General features: G+C 46.6%; 1 protein-coding gene across 1 annotated transcript in view; it reads right to left on the bottom strand.

Annotated features, from left to right (window-relative positions):
* Positions 1-1,456: 1,456 nt before the first annotated feature.
* Positions 1,457-26,970, bottom strand: part of RPH3A (rabphilin 3A) — a 95,299-nt gene continuing 69,785 nt past the window's right edge. The window contains 14 exon segments of the mRNA XM_032602771.1: positions 1,457-1,812; positions 2,874-2,970; positions 4,334-4,415; positions 7,613-7,767; positions 8,482-8,538; positions 10,580-10,706; positions 14,518-14,627; positions 16,206-16,280; positions 18,974-19,053; positions 21,234-21,482; positions 22,536-22,598; positions 23,697-23,783; positions 25,055-25,207; positions 25,307-25,345. Coding sequence (XP_032458662.1) covers positions 1,724-1,812; positions 2,874-2,970; positions 4,334-4,415; positions 7,613-7,767; positions 8,482-8,538; positions 10,580-10,706; positions 14,518-14,627; positions 16,206-16,280; positions 18,974-19,053; positions 21,234-21,482; positions 22,536-22,598; positions 23,697-23,783; positions 25,055-25,207; positions 25,307-25,345 — 1,463 coding nt within the window. The 3' untranslated portion in view covers positions 1,457-1,723.

The raw sequence follows: 26,970 nt of genomic DNA, 5'->3' as shown, positions 1-26,970 counted from the left end.
AAGTGAGAGTTTTAGTGTCCCTCTGGCTACTTCTATAGATAATGGTGGGGTACTGGAGAGGGGGGGCAATTTTCATGAAGGAAGACTTACTGGAAATTGGGAAAAATCAAACTTTTCTCACAGGGCACTGAAGATGACCAGATCGTGAACCTTATAATGTTTGTCCTCGTTGCCTTTTCCTCCTTTGAAAAAAAAATTTTTTTTTCTTAATTTTTAGGAAGAAAGACTGAACAATTCATGATGGAACAAAAGCCTTTGGTGTCAGGATCTGTCACTCTCTAAAGTTTTATGTCCATGATGGTGTTTTGTTCTCCTGACACAATGAAGAGGGTGCAAGAGATAGAGAGACAGAGAGACCAGAGGCGATTCTGAGTGGAGAGACAGGATGCAAGAGAGTCTGAGAGAGAGAGAGAGAGCGAGAGAGAGAGAGAGAGAGAGGTGGCGGGGGGGTCATTTGTTCATTTAGCTAAGAGCAAAGGAAGGAGAAAGGCTAGGGGCTTTGGAGAGGCCTCCTGGAACCCAGACCTCTGGTTTAAACACGTTCTGTGCCCACTTGGGGAGGCCAGGGGCGGAGAAAGCCCTCTACGGGGTGTCTCCACAGCTTGCAGGATGCTGCCATGCACCCAACGGCAGCGCCAGCAGCAGCCCAAGGCCCGAGGACACCCGGCTCTGCCAAGGGGAAAACTGGGTGGTTGTAGAAGCTTAGACCTACGTGGGAAGTTCAGGGATTTGCCAGTTTCTCAGCATTTGCTGGTCAGGCTGGTGAGAGGTGGCGAGGAGGTGAGGCTGTGTTGCAATACATTTTTTGCTTTTGCTATTTTACCCCCTCAGAGAGGAAGAAAGGAGAAGGGGCGAGAGGTGGGAGTAGAGAGAAGAGGTGAGAGGGTGAGGAAGGGAGAGGTGAACGTGGCCTTGGGCTAAGGGAAGGGGAAAGAGGAGAAGGGGGGAGGTGGGTGGTAGAGAATGGGAGCTCGTTTCTGCTAGGAAGCAAATAGGGGACATCCTGAAAGAGGGGGGGGCTACCCAGTTCCTTTGGGTATTCTGCATGGTCATTTCTTGATGCACCTGGAGCCGGGAGGGTGTGTTCCTAGTCACCGGGGAGTTTAAACATGGGGGTCTGTTTTGTGGCAATTGGGGTGTATGATGTGAAGAGGTGGAGGGACCTGAGATGCTCTATTTCTGCCCAATTGCTTATCCTCACAGCCTTGTCTGGCTCTGCTGACAACTGAGGGTATAGGTGGATGTCGACATAGGAAACAAGTTGTGTGTGTGTGTGTGTAGTGTGTGTTATGTGCGTGTGTCCAAGGCCAGGAGGGTCTACAAACAGTCCTAAATGATGAAGAGCCTCTGTAATTTACCCAGGCTGAGAGGTTGTTAAATTAACAACCTCCTTGTGAAAATCTCCCCATCCCCATCCCTATGGCTCCATCCTTGGAGGGATCAGAGAGGGGCTGCATTCAGAGCCCGCATTGCAGTGTTGAGGAGAGGGGAGGTTTTTGGTGGCAATGTCCCAGGTGCGGGGGAGACTTCAAGGAAGGGCTCCAGGAGTGATGGGGTTGGGGGAGGTTGTAGAGTAAGTAGAAGACCAGAGTGCAACGGGCAGCTGGGACAGGCTGTGGGGTGGACGGGGCATAGGCTGGGCAATGGAGGTCGGGGACCTGGGGACCGCCATTCCTAATCGCTTTACACGTGGTTTCTCATTCTGTAGCTGGTAGCCAGCGTTCTATCTTCTTGTCCTTGTTTTTTCATACACTCGTACCAGTTGTTTTAAGCGCTCTCCCTGGTGCTGAGTTCGCCCAGCTGGGCAGCCTCCTGGAGGACAAGATGGAAGATAGGGGCGGAGCGGAGTTCAGAGTGGAGGAGCACGCGGAATCTCATTCAGGACCCAAATGCTTAGTTGGGGAACAAACTGCCACCAAGCAGTGACCCACTCCCGGCTCCAGCCACTTGGATCACATTCTCTCTGGAGGTTCCTGTGTTTATGATGTTATTATTACTACTGGCTTTCTCTGCCTACAGACTACCTACTCAAGACCCTGCAATGGCTTCCCTTACTTGTGGCATCAAGTCACAGCCTTCATTGTCTATTTTTAAAGACCTTCTTTAAGTCACCAATCTCCACTCACTGAAATTCTCTCTCACTACTTCTGGTACTCATCATATATTTCCAGAGGAGTCAGATTTTCATCACCCTGCTCATCCTGCCTGCACATCTTTGCTCTTGCTGTATCCGTTGTCCTGGAATTCCCTCCCTCCTCCCACCTGTAATGACTGTTTCTTCCTCAATTATTTTGGCGGGGGACTGGGAACAGGAGAACCTTCATCTGGACTTGCAAATAGATTCAGGGAGACTTCCTTTGCACCCTAATTTTCTGTTTCTTTTTTTTTTTTTTTTTTGCGGTTATGCGGTGCCTCTCCACTCGTCGTGGCCTCTCCCCTTGTGGACCACAGGCTCCCAGATGCACAGGCTCAGCGGCCATGGCTCATGGGCCCAGCCGCTCCGCGGCATGTGGGATCTTCCCGGACCGGGGCACGAACCCATGTCCCCTGCATCGGCAGGCGGACTCTCAACCACTGCGCCACCAGGGAAGCCCTGCACCCTATTTTCTGCAGAGGCCACACGCTCCACTCTTCTGTAATTTAATTATTCTGCTGGAGGTGATTTGTTCAGCAAATAACCAATCGTGATCCAATCTTCCCAGCTTTGTAAGCCAAACTGGACCCAAGTGAGGACCATGGGTCCCGACTTAGCGTTTGGACAATGTAATTACCAAAGTAAAGCAGTGCCCTCAACCCTGTGCATCCCTGGGTAAGGCTCCCCCCTCCTGGGAGGATAGAGGATAGGGTTTTCCCCGGGAGCTGGGAGCACTCACCAATGTAATCATTGGACTTGCCAATGTCATAGTCCCAGACTGAGATGTCCAGTGACTTCTTCGCCAGGTCACTATGTTTGATGTCGTAGAAAAATTCCTAGATGCAGCAGAGGAAGACATGTGAGTGACAGGGTTCTCTGAGCCTTCGGCATCGGAAGCTAAGAGGCTGAGTCTTAGGGGTTCATGGACCAAGGGGAGGACCTTGTACTGGGTATCTGGAATCAAAGGGGCCTTTACCCCAGGCCTGAAGAACCCCTCTCAACTAACACTCCGTATAATAAAGCCCCCCAGACCCTATAATTCTCTTTTCAATGACACTGCTTGAAGTTGAGAAGACTGGTGGGGTGTTTCTAAGAGGGCTGGTCCTGGGCAAGTTTCCTTAAAGGCAGATAGCCATGAACTCAGTCCTTCCATTCTGATAGCTTCTGAAGTGGTTTTCCTCACTCTCCATTGTTCAGAGATTAAAGGTAGTTGAGGGTTAGGTGCTTATGTTTTCAGATAATCTGATTTTGTCAGTAACTCTTCTGCCTAATCACAAAATTCATTCCTGTTCATCTTTAAAACGAACAAGGAAGCAAAAAAAAAAAAAAAAAAAAAACCCACAAAAACCCATAACCAAAACTTGTTATCTATCTACCCAAGAATGACCACTGTCAACATTCCCCATGTGTGACCATACTGGTGTCTGTTTTGAAAAATTAATATGAATTTTATACCATATGAAATATTTGAATATTGTATTATAGAAATATAATATGAATATACTGTACTGTGGCTTCCTTTTTCCATTTTATAACATATGGTAAAAACCAACTTTGCATGTTAGCAGGTTTTTTTTCCTACATCACCACTTTATTTTTATTTAATTTTCTTTCTGCATCACCACTTTTATGGCTTTGTCTAACAGCTGTGTGGCTGGACCTAACCTAGTGCTCAACATTTGAGTATTTAGATGCCTGACAAGTCAACAGTGTGAATACAGAGGAATAAGCACATTCAATGGGTATCTAGATAGTGGCTTTAGCAGGACTGGATGCACTGAGGATGGAGGGAGAGGGAGAGGGAGAGGGAGAGGGAGACGGAGACGGAGACGGAGAGGGAGAGGGAGAGGGCAGTGCCAACTGGGTGGGTGGTAAAGGGGACAACTGACCCTATTTATTTGCTCAAATATCAGTATTATATACTATTAGAGTTGGTAAAGACACTGGAGATGATTTAATTCATTCTCTCTCCAAATACAGTGTCTTCCCTATGACATTCCAAATCTATAGGCTTTTGTTTTAGGCTTGATTTCCTCCAATGATGAGGAACTCATTCCTTCTTTAGATAATTCAAGCTGATGTATGTAAGAAAGTTGTTTTTTTTTTTTTTTGTGCCTTACAACTTTCTAGCAGGGAATTTGTTCCTCCCTCACATATAGGAACTATCCCAGAGCATGGCAAAAAATGGGGCAGCCTTACCTCATTAAATTCAGGATTCAACGTTTTCTTCTTAATTTGAGTCTTATGTTTGGCTTTCTTTCCCATATCTGGTTTCAGCCAGCTGAGAGGAGACATGAGAGGCTATTGTGGATGAAGTTTAATGAATAAGAACAGCCTCTTAATGACCCCAAAGGTCCTCCCAGTGTCAGGAGAATAATGAACAGATCAGGAAAGTGAATCTACATTAATAATGACCAATGTGCCATTCAGAGCATCTACTTGGTGCCAGGCATTACTAAGCAAGTTGATGCATATTTAATCCTCAACAAACCCTTGATGGTACAACCACCCATTTCACATATAAGGAAACTGAGCGTTCAGAGTGAAGTTGAAGACATTGTGCCCTCTGGTCACACCCGCTGGGGACTCAACCAGCTGTTGCCTCTGGAGTCTGTGCTCTAGCTAGACTTGCTCCCAATGGATCATTGAGAACCTGAAGATGGTGCCTGGGGCTTCACTACTGATTATCTCTTAAGCTGCCCCAGGTCCTGGGGAGATGATGAGGTATGGACAAAGGGAGAAGATGCAAATCTGTCTGTTCAAAACTATTCCATGGCTCTCCTTTGACCTCAGGGTGAAGTTCAAAATCCTTATGTGGCCGTAAGGCTCTACGTGGTTGGGTCCCTGCTCCTGTCCAGCCTGATCTTGTGCCACGTGCTTCACCCCCACCCCCATCACTCTCCTTTTCCATCCCAGGGCCTTTGCCATACTATTTCTTCTGCCTAGAAGGCTCTTCCCCCAGTGTAGACACAATTGCATGACACGTAGTAGGTGCTCAATCAATATTTTCTCTGGGCGAATAAATAAAATGGGCTAAAAACTCCTTATGAGTTAGGACAATTGGATTCTGATGCAAGCTGTCACTAGCTGTGCAACTCTCAACGTGAGTGTAACTTCGGCATGCCTCAGCGTCCCAATCTGTAAAGAAGGCAAACTTTGCTTTCTCACTCACAGAACTGTTTGGAGGATAATCTGAAAGAAGAGATACAAAGGGATTGAAAGGTACCAGATGCTGAACAAGAATAAAGGGCAATTCTGACTTTAAAAAACTTCACTGGATCTTAAATTGGTTAATGATCTCCTGCCCACCAGGGCAGCTGATTCACTGGTGACCACTGCAACTCTACTTCTTCTGGAGGGTTGGGTAGATGGGAGAAGGGGTGGTGGGAGATTATTTAAGAAAAAACAATTTGCATGTGTCTGGGATTCAGTGGAGTACAGGCCAGGAGCCCAGGAGCTAATGTTCTCTATTGGCACCATGTGGAAAAATTAGAAAATTACACGAAATTACTCCTAGAAATCAAACGCGTTCCAGACATGTGTGTTCTTTTGTTAACTAAAATCCTCTTGCAAAGAAAATCTGGAGCAAAGTCCACTGTGGCCTGATTTGTAGCCATGACCTTAAGGGAAGCATTGATTTCTATTGTCAGAGGCAGTGCGGATGGGGGAAGGAGTGTTCCCAGGTTGGAGAGATCATTAATAAACACTCTTTGCCATAAGTAGATAGTGATAGTAATTATTTATAACAATAATGGCAGGTATTTGTTGAGCACTGACTCCATGAAAATGTATCTCTCAGATCTCCAACTGCAGGGGGAGACTGACAAGCTGCTGGGCTCTGAATTCACCACTATGTTTTCAGGTGGCCATGCTCCCCACAGGCTACTCTCAGCCAGTACCTGAGCCAGCCAGCGACAGTAGGCAGCCCCATTTCTGGGAGATGCAGGGCTCCTCTAATGGCGAACTGCGCTCAAGGATTCCGCCACCACAATGGTTTGAAACTTAACAGAACTGCACTGCAGTCTAAGACTCTTCCTGCCCAAACCATCCCCCCACTGCCCCCCAGGAAGCAGACGTGCACCAGGCCTGTTGTCTCTATGGTCCTCCTCCAGCTCTCTCTCAATTTTCCTTCCCAGGTGCTTTCCCAGCAAATCTCTCAGCATCTCATCTAGTCTTGGTGTCTGCTTCTTGGAGGGCAGGACCAAATGACCAATACTACTCTTCCCATTTCATAGATGAGGACCTAGAGGCCCAGAGATGTTAATGCATGAGCCCAAGGTCACACAGCTGGAGAATATTGAAGACTATTGGATCTGGGATTCAACCCGGGCAGTCTGGATCCAGAGCTCAGGCTCTCAACAACAACCACATAAACACACATTTTACTGCCACAAGCAAGGCAGAATCTAATTCAGAGTAGCTAAATGTTTCTGTACCAAGGCGTAATTTTATTCCTTTTATATGGTATCTCATTTGAGCCTTATGGCCACTCTTGGAAATAAGTGGACTTGTTTTTTCCACTTTACCAATGAAGAATCTGAGGCTCAGAGACATCAAATAACTTGCTTACAGTTACACAGCTGGTAGCTGGCAGAGACCGGGAGGTTGCATATCCCATGTCTGATTCAATGGCGGCTTGGAGAATGTGCCTGAAGGACCTCCAACTACAGGGAACATAAATGACAAGGCGCCCAGCTGCCGCGCTGGAAATCCATGCCCTGTTTGTTGCCAAGCCACACACTCCCAGCTGACTACCGAACATGGCAGGGATACCTATGGCAAGCCTACTCCTAGAGACATGGGCCTCATGTGATGGCCCAATTTTGGCTGAGGACTTCCTGATTGGCTTTGCTGAACTTGCATCTGGGATGCTTCCACCCACCCCTCCCTCCCTCGTCCCCTCACTTAGGGTCAGACTCGAATGGCCGTCTAACTGCTGTCCCATTTCCCCCTGCCTTTCCCCTACTTTCCTCACATAGGCATTTCTCCTCTGTTTAATCCCCTGTTGGCATCTTCTCAGAGGACCCAGAACACAAAGTCTCTCTTATTCCCCATGACTGAGATAACTGAATAACCCCAAAAGCCTAAGGTCTTTTTCTTGGAGCATTTCCCAGACCTGAATCCAGAAAAAAGTCAGGTTGCTTCTTTGGTGGTGGGGCTCTGGACTCTGGAGGGATGTGTTGCTGATTCCCAGCACTACAACTGGGATTAACTGTAACCTTGCCGGACACCCCTCTCCCACAGGAGGAGAGCCACAAAACTTCTCACATGGGTGGTGACACACCAGGCTGACTGAGACTCCAGACTCACACTCACCGGTTCTGGGCATCGTCTCACTGTGTTGACCTTGGGCAGGTTTCTTTGGCCCTCTCTGGGCCTCAATGTATAATGATCTTGGGGAAGCTCTCTGGTTCTCTCTTTGCAAGGATCTAGGACCCCCCTCTGGGGCCCATTTACAGTCCCCAGACATTGACTCACAGCTTGACGAATGGATCTGAGTAGCCATTGGCGTCCATGGCCGCCAGGTGCACGCAGCGTATGATGCCCACGATGAGGCCTCCCTGCTGTGTGCTGTACATGAGGGACACCAGGATCTTGCCGCGTTCCTCTGTGTCACCAATACGCTCCACCTGCTGCAGTAGGAGAAGAGGGTGTGTGGGCCTAGGAGGGAAGGGGTCTGGGCAACGTGGATGGCGACCATTAAAGAGAGAGTCTGTGGAAAGTAGGAGGAGGTGGGCCAGTGCTAGTGCAATCAGCACTACAGACAGAAGACACCCCAGACTCCAGGGAGGAGCAAATGATGAAAGCCAAGGGGCCCAGTTCTAGGCACATGGGGGCCAATGGCTTTACTCTTAGACACGGACTGACCCTGACTCTGATCATAGGCTGAGCTTGACCCTGATTCCAACGTGACTCAGCTCAGACTCCCCCCCAACCCACCCAGTTTTCTCAAAAGTGCAGCCTTGGGGCCGAGGGCAGGTTGTGAAGCCCAACTCCAGTCTCTGCCAGACACACAGCTCAGAGAACCTGACCCTACATCCCCATGGAGGGAGCGTGGCATTGCTCTAGTGCAGCAGAACTGCGAGCAGACGGCTTTCTGCCAACAGGTCAAGGGTGTTCTCTCGGGTATGAGAGGATGGGGCTTCCCCCACCTTGGGGGCTCGCAGTGTGAAAAGCTGCTCTGGTCCTCATGTTTTCTAATGCCTTGGGCAAGTGCACCTCCGATGGTGAAACCAACAGGCAGGTGGTTTGGGGTAAAAGAGTGGGAAAGGGGCCAGGGAGAGGGAGAGAAAAGGGAGATGCCATGACCCCGACTGTGGCTTTCAACACCCCACTTCAGCGCTCACCTCTCCTCATAACGGGCCATGCCTCGGGCTGGACCCGGTGGTTCCAGCACGCTTCATCTTGAGGAGGGAGACAGAAAGGAAAAATAACATTGTCAATGGGGCTCATCTCCCTACACAAGAAAAACCAGAAACACCTTCTCTCCTCCACTGGCATCCAGAGCCATGAGGATGGGTTCTCCAAGCTTCTGTGGCCCTCCAGCTTTCCCCCATTCAGCTAAAATGTATATAACATTAACCATTTGAGAGACCATGTTAATGCACAACAGCCTATTGATGTAGGTTGTATTACTATCCCCATTTTACAGATGATGACACTGAGGGTCACAGTGGTTAAACCACTTGCCACAACCAATAAGTGGCAAAGTAGCCCATACACAAAACAGATAAGATTTTGTCTGCTCTGGATGAAGTGGCACAGGGGCCACCAGGTGCTTCTTCCCCCATGGCTCCTAAGGCCCTTTTGCAGGATTCTAAGGCTCTGGGGAACGCAATGTGAAAAGCACTGGTTAAATCCAACCTCTCCACTTTTATAAATGAGGAAAACTGAAGTCCAGAGGAGAGGGGGTCAGAGCTTATGAGGTCCCTGTCCTTAGTGGGGCATAAGAGGAAAGTTGGTGGTGGGAGGTTTAAGAGCAAAGGAGATGATCAGCAGGGTTGTGGGTCCAGTGCGGGGCCTGTCCTGCCACCCTCTGTGCCCTCTGAGGCTGGCTGAGTCCATCACAGCGAGTGGCAGACCCAGGAGCTGACCAAACTGGGACTCACTGAGTGACGGAAGGATGACAAAGCCTGAAGAGACAACAGGTTACCAGCAAAGACCCAGAGGAAAGGCTTCATTCCTAGGCACATCTAATGAGTTTACTGGGAGCCTGGACATTCGGTGTAATTCTTCCTTGCAATTTTCCCTGTTGTGTCTTCCTTTGTCTGTGCTATAAAATATGGTGCAGCACACAGATAGTCCATCCTCAGGCTGGCCATCTGGTGGGAGGATGCTGCAGGAGTCCCCCTCCCACCCCACCCCCCGGCTTCCCAATGGGGCGCTGGCCCACTGCCCAGGGGAACAGGCACGCAGGTCATTGCAAGAAAGCTGGGCTCTGGCTGGTGCCTGGAGAACACGGGTCACTGACTTTGCGGTATGACCTTGGCAACTCGCTCCTCTTTTTTGGGAGCCCCAGGTGGCTCAGATGTAAAAAAGGGTAGGTTGGATTATGTCTAAAAATACAGATTGCTAGTCTCACCCTATCTTGCTAAGTCAGAATATCCAGGGAGATCCCCCACAGAATCTATTTTGTAAAGCTCTGGTTTTAAAATCTCTAGTTGATTCAGAGGTGTAGCCCAATTGGACAACCTCGATTTGGTTCTTGTTCTTTCTCAAAAGGTGAGTGTCACATCTAACAATAACAGTTTTAATGCTTTACATGTACTTTTACATTAATCCTTAAAAGACCCTATGAGGTTGGTACTATATTATCCCATTTTACAGACAAGAAAACTGAGGCACAGATAGGTTAAGTCATTTGACTCAAGTTATACTATAAGTGGCAGAAACTGGGACTCAATCCCAGTCTGGCTCCAGAGCCCATGCTCTTAAGTGCTATGGTATCCTGCCTCCTGTGTATCTCTATGATTCTTTATGACTTCTTGACTGACAGGTGGGTAAGGCAGTATTATTTACTATAATAACAACAGTTAATTTATGAGTGCTTATTAGGTACTAGGTTCTGCCTCCTATGAGGCAGGTGCTGTTGTAACACCCATTTTAGAGACAAGAAAAACTGAGGCCCAGAATAGTTCAGACTCTTGGTGAAGGCCAGGGAGCAGGGAAACGGCAGAGCTGGCTTTGAACCCAGGCAGGCCACTCTGCCACACCACTCTGACCTTCAGAAGTGATGCTAACACAGGGTTGTGGTAGAAGGCATAGCCCAGGATGCAACCCCCATGTTCTGACCTGAAATCTTCACCCTCCCTCCAGCAGCTGCCAAAGACCCTCTCCTGTCTGGCACCCTACAGATCTATCACATCCTTTACAGCCCCAAAAGAAGGCAGCACCCACCTCTCCAACTCTTCTTCCCCATTGAACCCTTGGGGCAAAGGCACTCACCGGGATCACCCGCTCCAGACAGATATTGAAGTTCTTCCTCTGGTTGGGCTTCAATTTTTTGAGCGAGAATCTGGTCTCACCGATAAACTCGTTATGGCCAAATTTGTCCTCATCACAGACAGAGATCCTGCGATTGACATAAAGGATGGAGAAAGAAAGAAGAGCATATATTGAGCTCCTACTACGTACCAAGAGCTCTGATTGATGCTGGCAAGGAACGTGTAATGTGCACAGGAATAATACAACTTCATATTTATTGAGCACTAGGCCAGGTACTTCTAATTTCTTCTTGATCACAGTATAACTTAACAAGCAATAACATACACAAACCTTAAATTTCTAGCTTGTTGGATTTTTGAATTTGCATACACCCATGTAACTACCACTCAGATAGATCAAGATATAGAACACTCCAGCTCCCAGAAGACCCTCATGATCCCTCCTAGTCACTACCTCCCTCAGAGATAATCACTATCTTGTTCTCTTGGCAAGATTCAGTGTCTTGTTTTTGACTTACATTTAAATAAAATCAGATGTATACCCTTTTACATTTGGTTTCTTTTGTTCAACATTATGTCTGTGAGATTCATCCATGTCTATAGTTATTTGTCCCTTTTTTGGTTGTATAGTATTCTATTGTGTAAATATGTTGTAATAATTTTGCTAATTATGGGCATTTGGTTTTGAGCCATTTCTAGCTGTTATGAATAAAGCTGCAATGGAACATTCATGTTCATGTCTTTTCTATATGCATAGATACATATTTCTGTTAGGTATCTTCCTAGGAGCAGAATTGCTGAGCCATGGACTACACACAAGTTTAACCTCAGTAGAAACTTCTAAACAGTTTTCCAAAGTGATTCCACCAGTTACACTCCCACCAGCAGTTTATGCAGGCTCTGGTTGCTCTTCATTCTAACTTCGATTTTGTCGGTCTTTAATTTTAGCCATTCTGAGTGGGCCATAGTATCTCCTTGTAGTATTAATTTATTAGTATTCCATAAGATGTTGTGGAAAAAACCCAGATGAACTTTTTGGCCAACCCAATACATTTCCCTGATGATTAATGAAGTTCAGCCCCCTTTACATCTAGTTTATGGTCATTTCAGCATCATCTGTGGCAAAGTTAGGCTAGGAGCTTAGCTGACTCTTCTCATTTCATTCTTTCTCCCCCCAAGACCTCTAAGTTTCCCACTTTGGAGAGGAGACTGGGGCCCAGATATGTTGAATAATTTTTCCCCAGTAAGGGGCAGAACCAGAATTTGAAGCTCCTGATTTCCAGAACACTATATTGTCTTTTGCTATCTACTTTGCACAGCATTGAGTAGACCAGAGGCACAAAAAGGGGTAGGTCATGAGAAGGGTCCCTCAGGAGGCCCAAAGGACCAATCGAGGCATGATAATTCATCCTGACATATACTAAGAGGAAGAAAGGACTCTTCCCCCCATGGGGGACAGACAGGAACTAAGAGTACCTTGCTTCTTGGCCATTAACATTTGTTGAACAAGGTTCAAAGTTCTGAAGGGTCAGAACACCCTCCTGCTGAACCCCACACTGTACACAACTGGAGAAAGAAACTGTCTCCATTCAGCCGGTGGGGGTGTAAACACCACCATCCTTTCTGCAGGACAGTATGTCTCCAAAGACTCACGAATAATCACCATTTTTGACCTAGTAACGCCACTTCTAGGAATTTACCTTGAAGACATAAGTGAAAAAATACGTAACTACAAAGATTTTTACCACAGTTTTGTTTATAGTTGTGAAAAAGCAGAAATAACGTAAGTATTCTATAATGGGGGGACTTCTTAAGAAAATTATGAAGTAACCCTAAAAATGTAACAGTACGCATTGAAAATAATGTTGTAATTGCTCATCAGGGAAATGCAAAACCACAATGCGACACCACTACACACCCGCCAGAGTGGCCAAAATGGAAAAGTGTTGATGAGGATGTGAAGCAACTGGAACTCCCAGACATTGCCGATAGCAGTGTAAATTGGTGCAATCACTATGGAAAACTGGCAGTTTCTAATAAAGCTAAACATATACATACACCACGGCTCAGCCATTACACTCCCAGGTGTATATACAACAGAAATGTATGCAAGAAATAGCTACTAGAATGTTCCCAGCAGCACTATTTGTCATAGCCCCAAACAGAAAACCAACCAAATGCCAATTAACGGTAGAATGAATAAATAATATCGTGTTATATTCACACAATGGAATACTAAATAGCAATGAGAAAGAACAACCTACAAGTACCCACAACAACTCGGATGAGTATCACAAATATACTATTAACTGAAAGAAGACAGACATAAAGGAATTATGTGGTATGATTTCATTTGTATAAAGTACAGAACTAGACGAAATTATTTTTTCCTGTTAGCAGTTAGGGTAGTGAATCCCCTGGGGGAAAAGGTCCTCACTGGAAGCGGGCACAAGGGGAGGGCTTCTGTAGTCTGGGAATGTTCTGTTCTCTTAACCCAGTGTGTTCACTTGGTGAAAATTCATCAATCTGTACACTTTTTCTGTGTGCACTTTTCTAAATGGATGTTATTACATTGCAATAAAAATGTTTATGTTTCCTTAAAATAATATTGTAGCTGATAGGAATGTACTTGGAACAGCCCATTTGTAAACCAGTTTGTATGCCTTGCCAAATTAAAAAGACTCACACCTCATATTCTGTGATCCAGCAAATATCCCTCCTTAGTTTCTGTCCTAAGGAAATACTCATATGAACACAAGGAAGCATGAAGAATGCTCATCGCAAATTTGTTTGTAATAGAAAAAAGGTAGAAGCTATCTAAATGTCTGTCCACAGGGAACTGGATAAAGTGGTAAACAGTTACATAAAATTTTAAGACATGCCAACAATACCATATATTGTTTATAGAGACATAATTAAGTAGCTGAAGCATAGGACACACTTGGAAATGATACCCACAGAATTCAGGATAGTGTTTCGCCCTGGGGAGGAAAGAAGAGAAAGGGGTGGGGGATGAAGTATACAAGAGGAGCTTCAAGTTGCATCTGTAGTGCTTTATTCCTTACAAAAAAGAGCTGAAGCAAATACAACAAATATTAAGATTTTTGAAAGACTGAGTATTGGGTTCATGGGTATTTGTTTTTATTATATTCTATATTTTTCTGTATATTCATAACACTTAATAATAAAACATTAAAAAAATCTGTGATAGACCCATGCTATGGAGTACTCTGAAGCAGTTAAAAATTAGGTAGATCTAAATGTCTTCTCATGGCCACAGCCCCAAGATATATTGTTAAGGAAAAAGACACGTTCCAGATATATTCAACAGGATATTTCTTATATTGTAAACGACAGTGTGTGCGTGTATATATATATATACATATATATATAGTGTATGCACGTATATAATGAATATACACACACTCACAGAAGGAGAAAGGCAACCCAGGCTGAGGGAGGGGACTAACATTTGAAAGCAGCTTTGTTTTCTCAATAATTCTTTACAAGAACAATGTACTCATTTATTACTTATATAATTTAAAATGCATTTTAATACACTGTAGAAGAATATGAAGTGGCGTCAGTATATTGTTAAGTGAAACTGGCTGATTACTTAATAGGATGGTCCATTTTTATAAACACTTTTAAAAACACTCAACTTTATTTAAAAAAAAAAAACTTTCCCACACACACACACAAACACACACACACAAATATAGACACACGCTAAACCCAAATGTCCAGACACCAAGATGTTAACAGTTTCACTTATCTGTATTTTCAAAAGTGTCTATCAGGAATAATATATTGCTTTTTAGAAGAAAAAAAGAAACAAGAAACTACTCTGAGATGTTTTAAAGCGCTGCCCCCAGGAACCACGCATGCCTCAGACTGCCCAGCCTCAGGCCCCTCTCTGCCCACCCTCCCGGCAAGCACCTGAGGGTCTTCCTCTGCATGTCTTCATCCGTGATGCCATGATAGACCAGAGTCTCATTCCAGATGGGATTTCGGGTGTTCCGCAGGGTTTTTGCTACGAAGCTTGTGGACTAGAACCCAGACAGACATCTATCTCAGTGGGGAGTCAGCCCTGCAGCTCCATCCCTTGGGCTCATTTGCGATGGGTGGGTGACTTAGGAGTCCACTTCCCTCAGGAGTGTCCAGGGGCTCTGTTGCTCCCAAATGCATGTTCTCAGGGAGTGGGGTCATCCTCTAGGGTGCATCACCAACACTGGATACTGGGCCAGCCCTCCCTCCAGGCACTGGGCCCCCTCTTTGAACTCTTTTATAAAGATAGAAAGCAAAGATATTTTTCTTTGAGAAAAAGTATTGTTTCTAGGCCAGGGAAGCAGAAATGAGAGTCTCCCATTCCTAGGCAGTGAAGAAATAATTTCTGGGGATATTGGGATGGTCCCCTCTGTTTCCCCAGATAGCATCCTCCATGCCTGAAATTCCTTAGAGACGACAAAATTTTTCATTTTACTCTAAGAGAGAAGGTTAGAAACGCACCTGGTAGCCTGGTGCGAAATCTAATTCATACTACATGTAAGTGATTGATTGGATTTCCTTTGGCAAAGCAGGTTTGGATTTAGGAGTGAGCAAAGAAGTGGGTCAAGGAGAAAGCAAACGTCGCTGGGGAGTCAGAAGGAGTAGTGGCCAACAAGTTTGACCATGGCCAGGTGGGACTGTCTTTCCTGATCCAACAAAAAGAGTGAGATAAAGTGTATGTGCCCATGCGTGTGCGTGTGTGTGTGTGTGTGTGTGTCCTTTTTTGTCTAATGGGGCATTTGATACTTGCAGAGATTTTTTTTTTTTCTTTTTTGCGGTATGCGGGCCTCTTACCACTATGGCCTCTCCCGCCGCGGAGCACAGGCTCCGGACGCAAAGGCCCAGCGGCCATGGCTCATGGGCCCAGCCGCTCCGTGGCATATGGGATCTTCCCAGACTGGGGCACAAACCCGTGTCCCCTGCATTGGCAGGCGGACTCCCAACCACTGCACCACCAGGGAAGCCCTTGCAGAGATTTTTGAAAGGCATTTTTCTAAGATCATGTAACCAAGTATATAGGCAAGCCTTGTTTTTAGGACATCCATGTCAAATTAACACAACAAAGCAAAAATAAAGCCCAAGAAGGCACACGTCCATTTCCAGCCATGTGCTCTGAGTGGGTCAATCCAAAGAAAGGAGAATTAATCCCACTTTCCCTCCAGAAAGGTGGAAGGGATGGGGGTAAAATTTTCTCTTTACTAATAGAACCTTTTCTTCAAGTTATCTGGAAAGCGTTAGTCATTTCTGTTGAGAGATGTTTGGCTGGGCAAAAATGGGTGGGGGAGGTGGACCATGGTCAGCACTGGGGAGCCCTGAAGGTGGTTTGAGCAGGTCAAGGGCATAATCAGGGTATCTGCTTCTCACCTGGATCCCCAGGTTTCTGAGTTAGAGAAATGAGCAGAGCCCCTGCCTCTTGAAGGAGAATGGCTCTGGCCCATCCCTTACCCCTTGTAAGAACTTTGCCAATCAGGGAAGAGGGGGTTTGGGGAGTGGCTATTTTAGGCTCTGAGCTGGGAACCTTGGGGGCTTTCCAGAGCCCATGTGCCCCCCTTGCCAAGATGGCCCAGGCCATATGGTACCTTGCTGGCTCCCGGCAGGAGGTGCAGCTTAACGTAGGGATCGGCCAAGCCATTGGAATCCATGGGCTTCAGTCCCTGTAAGAGAAGAAGGCAGTGGCGTGAGGGCCTGGGGAGGGCTGGCGCTCAGTTATCACAGGCATGGGCACAGCTATCACCCCATCCTGTGTGCTTCCTCTTGCAAAGAAAGAGAAGGGAAATGCAGTATCTTGAAATGAGCACTGGAATCCGGCAGACGGGCTTTAAAGCCTGGCCAAGTCACTTACTGGCTGGTGTGACCTTAGGCAAGTTTCTGTAACCTCTCTGAGCCTCATTTTCCTCACCTGTCAAATGGGATGCTTCATGGGCTGGTGAGATTTAAACGTGATCCCACCGGTAAAGTGCTTGGCACACTACCTGGCACACAGGAAGTGCTCCAACAAGGCTGGATTGTTATTGCTGGGATGGGAGGACATGTCCCAGAATGGGTGAGAGAGGAGGAAAGGCCAGAGAAAGGAGGCCTGAGTTCTGGCCCTGGCCCTTGCACTCACTTCTGAGACCGCAGTTTCTCCATCCGTATGATGGGGATCACAATCTCTGCCTGGCCCCCCTCACAGAGCTGGCATGGCTAAAATGGCTAAAATGAGCCACTGTGGGGGAGAGCAGTTTGTCCGGGGTAGGAGTTAAGCTGGGCTTGTTAACACGAGCAGTTCCAAAATTCCCGGGGCTCAGATACGCTCTGCCCATCTCCCTAGGCCCTGGCTGAGGCAGGTGTCTTATCTCTGGGCTCCCACTCTCTCCTCTCACAGCACTAATCTCCAATCCCATGTATCGTGCCCTGTGATCTCCGGGGACTTCAGTTTCCTCAGCTGTTCAGTGGGGCTGATCACAGACCCTGCTTCATGGGATTCTTGGAGGGTTAAATGAGATCTCACCTGTGAAGGCTGAACTCTGGCCCTGGCACAAGTTCAGTATGAACAATGTTTGCTACTACTAGGTGGGGAGAGGAGGCCACAAAGTGGGGTGCAAGGGGGAAATCTGGCTGGGTAGCCTAGAAGGTAAGAGCATAGGCTTTTGAGCTGGACAACACTGGTTCAAATCCCAGCTCCACCACTTCCTGGCTGTGTGATTTGGGCAAGTCCCTTAATCTCTGTGCCTCAATTTCCCCATCTATAAAATGAGAACGATGATGAAACCTTCCTCATAGGTTTGTTGTGAAGATTAAATGGGAAGAAATAATTTGTAGAAAGCCCCAGAGGGTATACTATACTCAGGAGATGCTATAGTGGTGGTTTCTTGTCCATTTCTCCATGAGGGCACAGTCTATTCTCGCTCATTTTAATATTCCCCAACATTTAGGGTAGTTCCTGGTACAGAGTAGGTATTTAATAAACATGTCTGGAATGTCTGTTTGGATTGGGAGGTTACAAATTGGCAGACGCTGTGTTTTTTCAAATTTGAACTTGAACATCTTTGTTTGGGTCCTGCTCACACCAGTTTAGTTTACCAAAGTTACTACCATTCCCTAATGTCTCACATGTTTTTCTCATCTCTTTACCAGCCCAGCCCCTGAGCCGTTGAGTTTTCTGTACCCCTGTCGCAAGGGGGCTGTAATGGTGTGGCTTTCCCCCATTTCTGGAGCTGGAGATGGTTACATCTGGATTCAAATCCAGCTCTATCCCTTACCAGCTGAGTGGCCTCAGGCTTTAACTTTCTAAGCCTCACAATGGGGCTAATAATCATCTCTTCCTCAGAGGTTCCTATGAAGATGAAATAAGATAATGTAGGGCCTTACCTCACTGTGCTACTGGAGGGCACGTGTAAATGCATCTAAGTGCCTGCTGAAGAAGTGACCTGGGTACGTTGATCTAGAAGTTGTGTTAAGCATTTCATACATTATTGATCATCCAAACTGGGACATTTTGTGAGTGGAAAGGAGAGTTCTTAATTATTTCATCAAGGCAACAGGCATAGCTGGGGACCATCTGTGCAAACTGGGACACCCCGCCACCTTCCACGTTAACACTCACCAACATCCTCATGGGAGAGACTCTATTATTATCCCTGAGGCACAGACAGGTTAACTTCCCCCAAATCCCACAGCTAGGAAGGGTGGAGCTGGTATTTGAACCCAGGAAGTCTGGTTCCTGAACCTTGCTTGTTATTTTCTATAGACCAGACTTGGGGCAGGGGGAGATCCTGGTCAACTACTTCCTGGGATTAGCATTGGCATCATCCAGCTTTCTTTGCGGGCTGCAGTAAAGTTGGCTCACTGCCCCTGGAGCCTGTAGCATGGAGATGCTCTTCCAATCTGGTTTGCCTCGCCCCCCCACCCCGCCCCAGAAGCCCAGATTACTGTCCTTGTATCTGCAACAATAAGTCCTGACTCAGTCTGTAGCTCCAGCTTGACAGCCCCGTCTATAGAAGGAGCTGTTCAGTGGCATGTCAGCTGTCAAGTTAGGCTGCCACTGCTCCCAGGTGACACCTCTGAGATCCCCTCCAGAGGGTGTGGATGGGGCTGGGCAGATCTTGGCTCTGCCCTTGAAGCTTGGTTTCCTCCACTCCCGGGAGGCAGCTGCAGTTAAGTGAAACCCCTCTGGGACCTTCCCCGGAGGAAGCCCTCCCTGCAAAGGAATTGGCCGTGGCTAATTCCTGCTCTTTCCTCATCACTGTCACTGTCACAGATAGACAAGGCAATGACAGGAGACAGACATGGTCACCCATGCCCTCCCCAAGTCCCCTAGAAATGCCAGAACATCCTAAGTGGTCCCCAGCTTGGCCCCCTTACCCACCTTGGCCTTTATGATGGTGCAGTGCAGGGAGCTGTTGTCCTGGTCGTAGAGAAGGCTGAACTCCAGGGCACCCAGGGTGGCTGAAGAAGACAGAGGCAGGTACCAAGAGGACATTAATTCATTCAACAAACATTTCCTGAGCACTTACCGTGTGCCCAGTCTGGGCTAGCCATTGAGCCTACAGAGGAGAGGAAGACTCAGTCCCTCTGGACTCCCCATCCTGGTAGACCCTCCTCTTCTTTGGAGCCCTCAGCACACCTGTGATCAGTTAATCATTTGTGCAATTGCCTAGTTAATGACTTCCATCTACTAGGTTGAGAGTCCCATGAGGGCAAGGCTGTGACTGCCCTGTTCACTGCTATGTCCCTGCTGGGCACAGTGCAGGGCACACAGTTTGTGCCCACTTACTTGCTGAAGGAATAAATGAGTCTCAGCATTTGCTGTGCCTCTGTCTGGAATGCTCTCTCTCTAGATCCTCACATGGCTGGTGCCTTCTCATTATCCACATCACAGCTTAAATGTCACCTCCTCAGAGAAACCCTCCCTGATTGCTCCATCTAAAGCAGCCACCCTCATGGCCATTCGCCCTATTTTATTTCCTTCACGGTGCTCTGTCTTTATTTGAAATGAACTCATTGGTATGTTTCTCTCCACTAAAATATTAGTCCCATTAGATCAGCCATCTTGTCTGTTATTTTTTTTTTCTTTTTTTGCCATGGTAACCCTAGCACTTAGAATAGTTTGGGGGCACCTCGTAGGTGCTCAATAAATACTTGTCAAATATAGAGATGAGTGAGTGAGGGAGTTGAATACAGAGACAGGCTTGTTATAAATCACTAGGGACAGCTCCTAACAGGGACATACACCGGCTGGGAGGGATCTTCTAGGCTTGGCAGGTCAGCAAAGAGACACTTAAGGCAGATGGAAGGAGCAGTGGCCACTGCTCCAGGCAGAAGGACCAGATGTGGAAAGCCAGGAAGGTGGGATAGACATGGTGCATTTCCAGGGCAGAAACAGCCCCCAGCCAGCGAGGTGGGGGTAGGCTCCTCAGACTCCTTTCCCTGAGCCTGCAGACTCATGACCCCTGTGAGAGACAGGACAGCTGATATTCCCTCCAGGTCTGGCCTCTGGCCTGCTGCAGCAATGAGACTGTCAGTCCCTCCACTCACTGGCCATATGAACTTGGACAAGTCCCTGAAGCTCTCCGAGCCTCTGTCCCCTTACTTGTGAAACTGGAATAGGAAAAGCAACTGTCCCCAGGCTCACGGGGATCATGAAATTGAGCACGTGCACGTAACACAGTGAGAAAAGTGCCCGGCACGAAATAAGGGCTCAGCAAGTGTTGACGATTATTACTTCAGATGTGCATGTCATATAATAATAATTCCTCACTGTGTGTTTTCGCACTATATAATAATTGATTTCTGGTTTATGAAGCCCTTTCTCAGCAGGTACCTCAGTTTACGACCCCTCAGCCCTGCATGGGAGGTGGTATTTGCTTTCCCTTTTACAACGAGGGGAGGTGACGCGATGGGCCAAAGCCATCCCGCCGATTACAGCCCTTGGTCCATTTCTTCTGAGTGGGTCCAGTCTCCCCATCTGACCAGGAGCTCTTAGAACGTTCCCCCAACCCCACAGCATGCATCAGGTCCAGACACAACCCATCCATGCTTCCCTGCAGCTCACAAAGGCCACCCCAGCTCTCCCCTGCTGCTCCCAGCCACACCCAGTAGAAGTGCCACTGGTGTGTGTGTGTGTGGCATAGAGCAGGCACTTTATAAATCATTGAATGGATGGATGCAAGAGGAAGTGTCAGAAATTTTAAACTCATGGTTAAAAAATGACTTTTAGAAGACACACACCAAAGAGTCTGGGAAACAATTAAAATAGATTTCTATCTATATATACACCTAGGAGTGGGATTGCTGAGTCATGTGATAGTTCTATGGAACCACCAAATAGAACTTTGTGAATATAGTTGAATTGCACTCTTAAAAAATTATGTAAATGGTTAACGTTGATGTTATGTGTCTTTTACAACAATGAAAAAATAGATGCGCTTATACTTTAGAAAGCTGATGTCATTTTGTGAATTTAGTAACACGAATTTGTATTTTTATAACTTGGTAAATATGTTTATTAGGTTTGGCATACTGGGGGGCTGGGGATGTCCAGAGCTGTCCCCAGAGCCATTCCTATTTCCCTGGGGGCGACCGCTGAAGTGACTTTTCCAGCCATCCCTCCATTACGCGTCACCTACTTGCTTCATCTGAATCATAGCTGTTGGCTTCCTCCTCCTCCTCCTCCTCCTCCGCTGGGCGTGGGGGCTGGCGGGCTGGGACCACGGCCGGCTGGGGAGCAGCAGCAGACACTTGGGAATAGGGACCCAGTGGGTGGCCCGCTCGGTCCTCCCTGGCTCCAACTGCTGAATAGCCCCCAACTCCCCCTGCTCTCTCCTCTCGCGGTGGGGCGGTGGCCCCTGTACAGGCGGGGTCACTCAGAGCCACCTCTGCAGGGGAGATGGGGAGAAGGTGGGAAAGAGGCAGCTGAGTCCCTGTGTCATAACGACAGCAGTGACAAATGCTGCAGCATTACCGCGAGTGATGGGCACCTACTGTGTACCAGGTGCTTGGCGAGCTTTGTGCCAGAATCACCCACTGCCCTGCAATGGGGGACTGTCACTTCCAGTGGACAGGGGGGCCACATCATGCCGTTCACCGGTTCTCAGAATGTTGCCTTTGTCAAAGCCACCCAAGGAAGGCTTGCAAAAATGCAGGTTCCCAGGCTCCATCTAGAATCTGCAGGCCCTGTGGTGGGGCCTTGGAATCTATGTTTTATAACAAGTTCCATGAGCAAAACAGACCTCACTGAGAGCCCTCACTGGTATGGGCTCTGAAGCCAGACAGCCTGGATTTGAATCTCAGCTGGAGCAAGATTACTTATCTCTGGGCCTCAGTTTTCTCACCTGTAAGATGGGAATTTTAAGACCTGAAGGTGCTCAAAGAGTATTAGCTATCATTTAAAAAATTCTCTAGTATGTGCACAGCACTTAGCACAGTAGCTGGTGCGTTAGAAAGCAATGCATCTGTTGTAGTGACTGGTGCTGCTGCATATACATCATGTGTAATAATCACTGTCACTCGGTGTGGTCTTCATACACTGTAGGCCACGTGCTAAGGTGTTCCAGGTATTGGTTTTACTTAATCCTCCCAGCAACTCTGTGAGGTAGGTCCTTGGATTATTCTCCTTTTAGAGATAAGAAAACTGAGGCTCTGGCAAGTTAAGTGACTTGCCCAGGTCACACAGCTGGGAAGTAAAGAAGCAGTGATTTGAATGCAGGCAGCTTGTACTCTTAATCACTGTATGTATTGTCATTTTCTATCTATCTAATCTTAGTACAGACTCTCTAGAGTTTTAGAATTAGGGAATTCCCTTAGAGCTCATCAGATAGGTCTCAGGATGCAGAATGGGCCAATGTCTGGCAGCCTCTGCTCTCTCTCTCTCTCTCAGTCAGTGGAAGAGGTGGTCACCTGCGCAGGCACAGAAAGAGGCGAACACTTGCCTGGTCTCTGATCTGAAAAACGTCCTGCTGGCCCGGGACTGGGTCTGCTGCCTCCTGGGGGTCCTGAGTGGGGCAAAGAGAGAAAGAAGTTTGGAATAGACAAGGCGGCAATGTATTTTCAGTACATTAATTTTTATAACAGCCCCCCACAATATGTCGAATGGTGTTCTCCAAAAAATGTTCAAGTCCTAACCCCCAGTCCCTGTGAATGTGAATATTTGATCATCTTTGCAGGTGATCAAGTTAAGATGATGTCATTAGGGTGAGCCCTAATCCAATATGACTATGCCCTTATAAAGAGGGGAAATTTGGACACACAGGGACCCATGCATAGAAGGAAGATGATGTGAAGACACATCCACAAGCCAAGGAATGCCGAGGCCCCCAGAAGCAAGAGGAGAGGCTGGGACAGGAAGGAAGGAACCAACCCTGCTACACCTTGATTTTGGACTTCTGGCTTCTAGAACTGTGGGACAATACATTTCTGTTATTTTAAGCCACCCAGTTTGTGATATTTGTTATGGCTGCCCTAGCAAACTAATATACTCTCTTTTTCTGGTATGGAATACTGGTTTCCCACTTATGCCATTATTATAGGTTTCTTTTAAAATAACAGATTTTAGCTGCACCAATTAGGAATTATTTCCATTGTTTTACACAAGCCATATATGTTCAGATTTTCTCACCTTACTAATCTCTTTGCCCACCATTTCTTCCTGAATCTCACATATCTGTCTGAGAACCTTTGCCTTTTCCTTAAAGTCTGAAGTCCTTAAAATTTCCTTGAGTTTATGATAACTTCTCTCAATTATGTTCTTAAAGGAGGTCAATTTGAAGAAAACGTTAAGGAAATAAGAGGGCAGATCATAGGTGCATGTGGTAAAAATTGTGAAATTGGAGTGATGATGTCAGAAGGTGGGAAACAGTGAGGGATGAAGTACTGTCACTTCTTGCATTTAGGTAGATATGATGCTACCCTTCCTCCCACCCCCACCAGCTTCCCAGCCTAGAGTATTATTCATTCTAAAGGTCTTCGAAGAGTTTAGGGTTTGGTGGTGGCTGCAGCTTTGCAGAAAGCCCAGCGGGTTCCGCAAGCAAGGGTGGGAGGTATTGGGGTCACAGCTGAGTGACAGCCTGGGCGGGTGGGTGGGTGGCATGTACCTGGCTGCCCAGGCTGGGGGGGCGCTGGACTCTGTATCAAGGCCGGGGTAGGTCTAGAGGCCTGGACTGAGTTGGCCCGTCTCAAACCTGCAGGGGAAAGGAAAGAGCCTGTCATATCGCGCACACACACACTCACACACAGTCAAAGCAGGAAGAAGCCTGGGACCAGTCAGCCGGCATGAGGCATGGTCCTCTGGGTGTGAACTGGATGCAGCCCCCTGACATTTCCAGTTCTTTCAGACCCTCTTCTCCTCCCCTCCATGTGTTCTCTCTTTCCAATACTCAGATGCCCCTGAGCAACTCACTGCAACAACATGGATGTTGAAAAGCTCAGGTTCTGTGACGTTGCTTCCGACATCTGTGACCTTGCACAAATGACCTATCCTCTTTGGGCCTCAGTCTCCTCATCCATCAAATGGGGATAAACAGTACTTACCTCATAGGGTTGTGGTGGAGACACAATAATACAATACATGTAAAATGCTCAGAACAGTGCCTGGCATGTAGTAAACACTCAACATCTGGCAGATGTTGATATTACTTTATAATTATTGAAAGACTGTTCTTATCTTCACATGGACCTAGCTTTGCATCCCAGATTTTTCTTTATAAGCTGTGTGTCTTTGGGCTGGTCACTTACCCTCTCTGAACTGCAGATGCTTCATGGAGGCAACAACTCTACCCACTTGATTACATTTTTATAAGAACTTATTTCATCTCTACACCCTTTGAGGTGAGTGCTTTATTAGCTCCATTTTACAAATGGGGAAACTGTGGCACAGAGGGGTTAAGGAGCTCACCTAACGTCTCTTGGCTGGTTAGTAGCCGAGCCAGGGTTTGAACTCAGGCATTTAGTCTCCAGAGTCTACCTGAGACTATTAGATGCTACTGCCTCCTGCAGAGCTGCTGGGGGACCAAATGGGAATGATATACACAGCAGTTCCTGGTATTGAGAAAGTATGACATTCCTAGAAGAATACCCTGTCTTCTCTCACCTCACTGGGCTAGATCCCACCTTTCCTGAATCTAAATATTTTTCACTGGAGAGATGCTTGAATGATCATGACAGAAAGTGCTTTGCCACCTCTGGCTGGGGCTTACAACTTCCTGTCCCAGGGTCTTGCATTAGCACTTCCGTTTGCTTGTTCATTTGGGTCCTTGTTCATCCATCCATCCACCCATCCATCCATCCATCCATCCACTCACTCACTCACTCATTCACTCACTCACTCATTCAACAAGTGTTCACTGAATGCCTACCAAGCGCCAATGAATAAATGAAAAAAACCACTGTTCTCCCCTTTCCTTTTGATTCTCCTCATCCAGGAAGCCTGTCTGGATCTGCCCATCTCTCTCACCTGCTGAGCCCCGGCTGGGGTCACCAGCAGCTCCACCGTGGCTCTGGTCCCAGCTCTCTGAGTCCCGGCTAGATGAGCTCATTCGTGCCTCGGAGGCCCTGCGCACAGGAGGCCCATAGCTTCCTTGCCCAGGAGCAGAGGCCAGGTCAGGGCCTGAAAGGAAAAGCATGAATTGAAGGGAGAAAAGGCAATGGAGGAATGGGGAAAAGGACTCCTGTCTCAAAAGTAGAAGACAGAGTTGGCAGAACCCACCTGTCTTCTGACCTGGGCCCCTCCTGTCATCAGAGTCACCTGGAGAGAGAGAAAACTGATGAGGAGTATGTACTGGGTTGGCCAAAATGTTCACCTGGGTTTTTCTGTAACATCCTATGGAAAAACCAAATGAACTTTTTGGCAAATCCCCAATATTTGATGTTTTCTGGAGAGCTGACACTTAAGGAGCTCACAAAAGGGCCATCCACCATTCCCAAGAACTTTAAAAAAAAAATTAAAACTTTCTTTTCCCAACTTCCCCTTTGATATAGAGCCTATCTACAAGTTTCACATTATTTCCATTGCAAACAAATTGGGATCATGGGCTACGTACTGTTTCTAGAATGTGCTTTGTTCACTTAATTTGAATTTCCCCAGAACTCACCAAGCATGCTCCAACCTCAAACCCTTTTCACATGGTATTTCCGAAGATTCTATGAGCCCTCTTTATCACCTTGGTCAGGTTTCCCCCAGATATCATCTCTCAGACAGCCCTTCTCTAGCCATTCTGTCCAACATGAAGCCTCTATCCCCTCTACCTGTTTCATTTTTCTTCCTGGCACTTATCACTACCTGATATTATGTTGTATTTGCATTTGCTGTTTGTTGAGCATCTGTTTCCCCCACTAGAATTTTAATTGCATGAGAGCATGGATCTTATCTGTTCCATTCACTGATTCCCTGGGGCATAGAACAGAGCCTGGAACTCACTAGGTGTTCTGTAAACTGTTCATTAAGAGAATATTGAAAGCTCATATCATGGGTATAATTCCAAATCTACAATATACATTTACATCATTCAATTTTTAAAAATATTTATTTACTTTCTTTATTATTATTATTTTTTGGCTGCATCAGGTCTTAGTTCCAGTACAGTACATGGGATCTTTCGTTGCAGCACGCGGGCTTCTCTCTAGTTGCGACATGTGGGTTTTCTCTCTCTAGTTGTGGTGCGCAGGCTCCAGGGCGCATGGGCTCTGTAGTTTGCGGCACACGGGTTCTCTTGTTGAGGCACATGGGCTCAGTAGTTGTGGTGCACAGGCTCAGTTGCCCCATGGCATGTGGGATCTTAGTTCCCCTACTGGGGATCGAACCTGCGTTCCCTGCATTGGAAGGCGGATTCTTTACCACTGGACCACCAGGGAAGTCCCTACATCATTCAATTTTAAAAGATGCTTAATACACCATGGTGTGGATATACCATAGTCTATTCAACAATTACCCCGTTAATGAACGCTTAGTTTTTTCCAGTATTTTTGCTACCATAAACAATGATGCAATAAATACGATTATACATATGTCTTTTATACGGGTACTTTTCTTGCTGTTAAATATATTCCCAGAGGGGGACTGTTGGATCAAATAGTATACACACTTCAAATTTTAATAACCTCTGCCATATTACTTTTCAAGAGGCTGGAGGTGACTTATAGTCTTACCAACAGTTTATACCATCATTTCTCCACATATTCACCAGCACTAGATGTTATTGCCAATAATTGTTAGGAGTTGCTATGCAATGCAGGTGATGTTACTTCTTTCCAATGAGGTGAATATTTTCAGAGTCATCTGTTTTGACTAGAGTTTATATAATAAGCTAATTCATACCATTTATGTGTGTAAGTGTACGTGTCTGTGTATAGGTGATTAATATTATGTACTAT

This window comes from Phocoena sinus, chromosome 14, assembly GCF_008692025.1.
Source record: "Phocoena sinus isolate mPhoSin1 chromosome 14, mPhoSin1.pri, whole genome shotgun sequence".
NCBI lineage: Eukaryota > Metazoa > Chordata > Mammalia > Artiodactyla > Phocoenidae > Phocoena > Phocoena sinus.
Note: the sequence above shows the minus strand (reverse complement) of the source record. Positions and strands in the feature narration are given on the sequence as shown.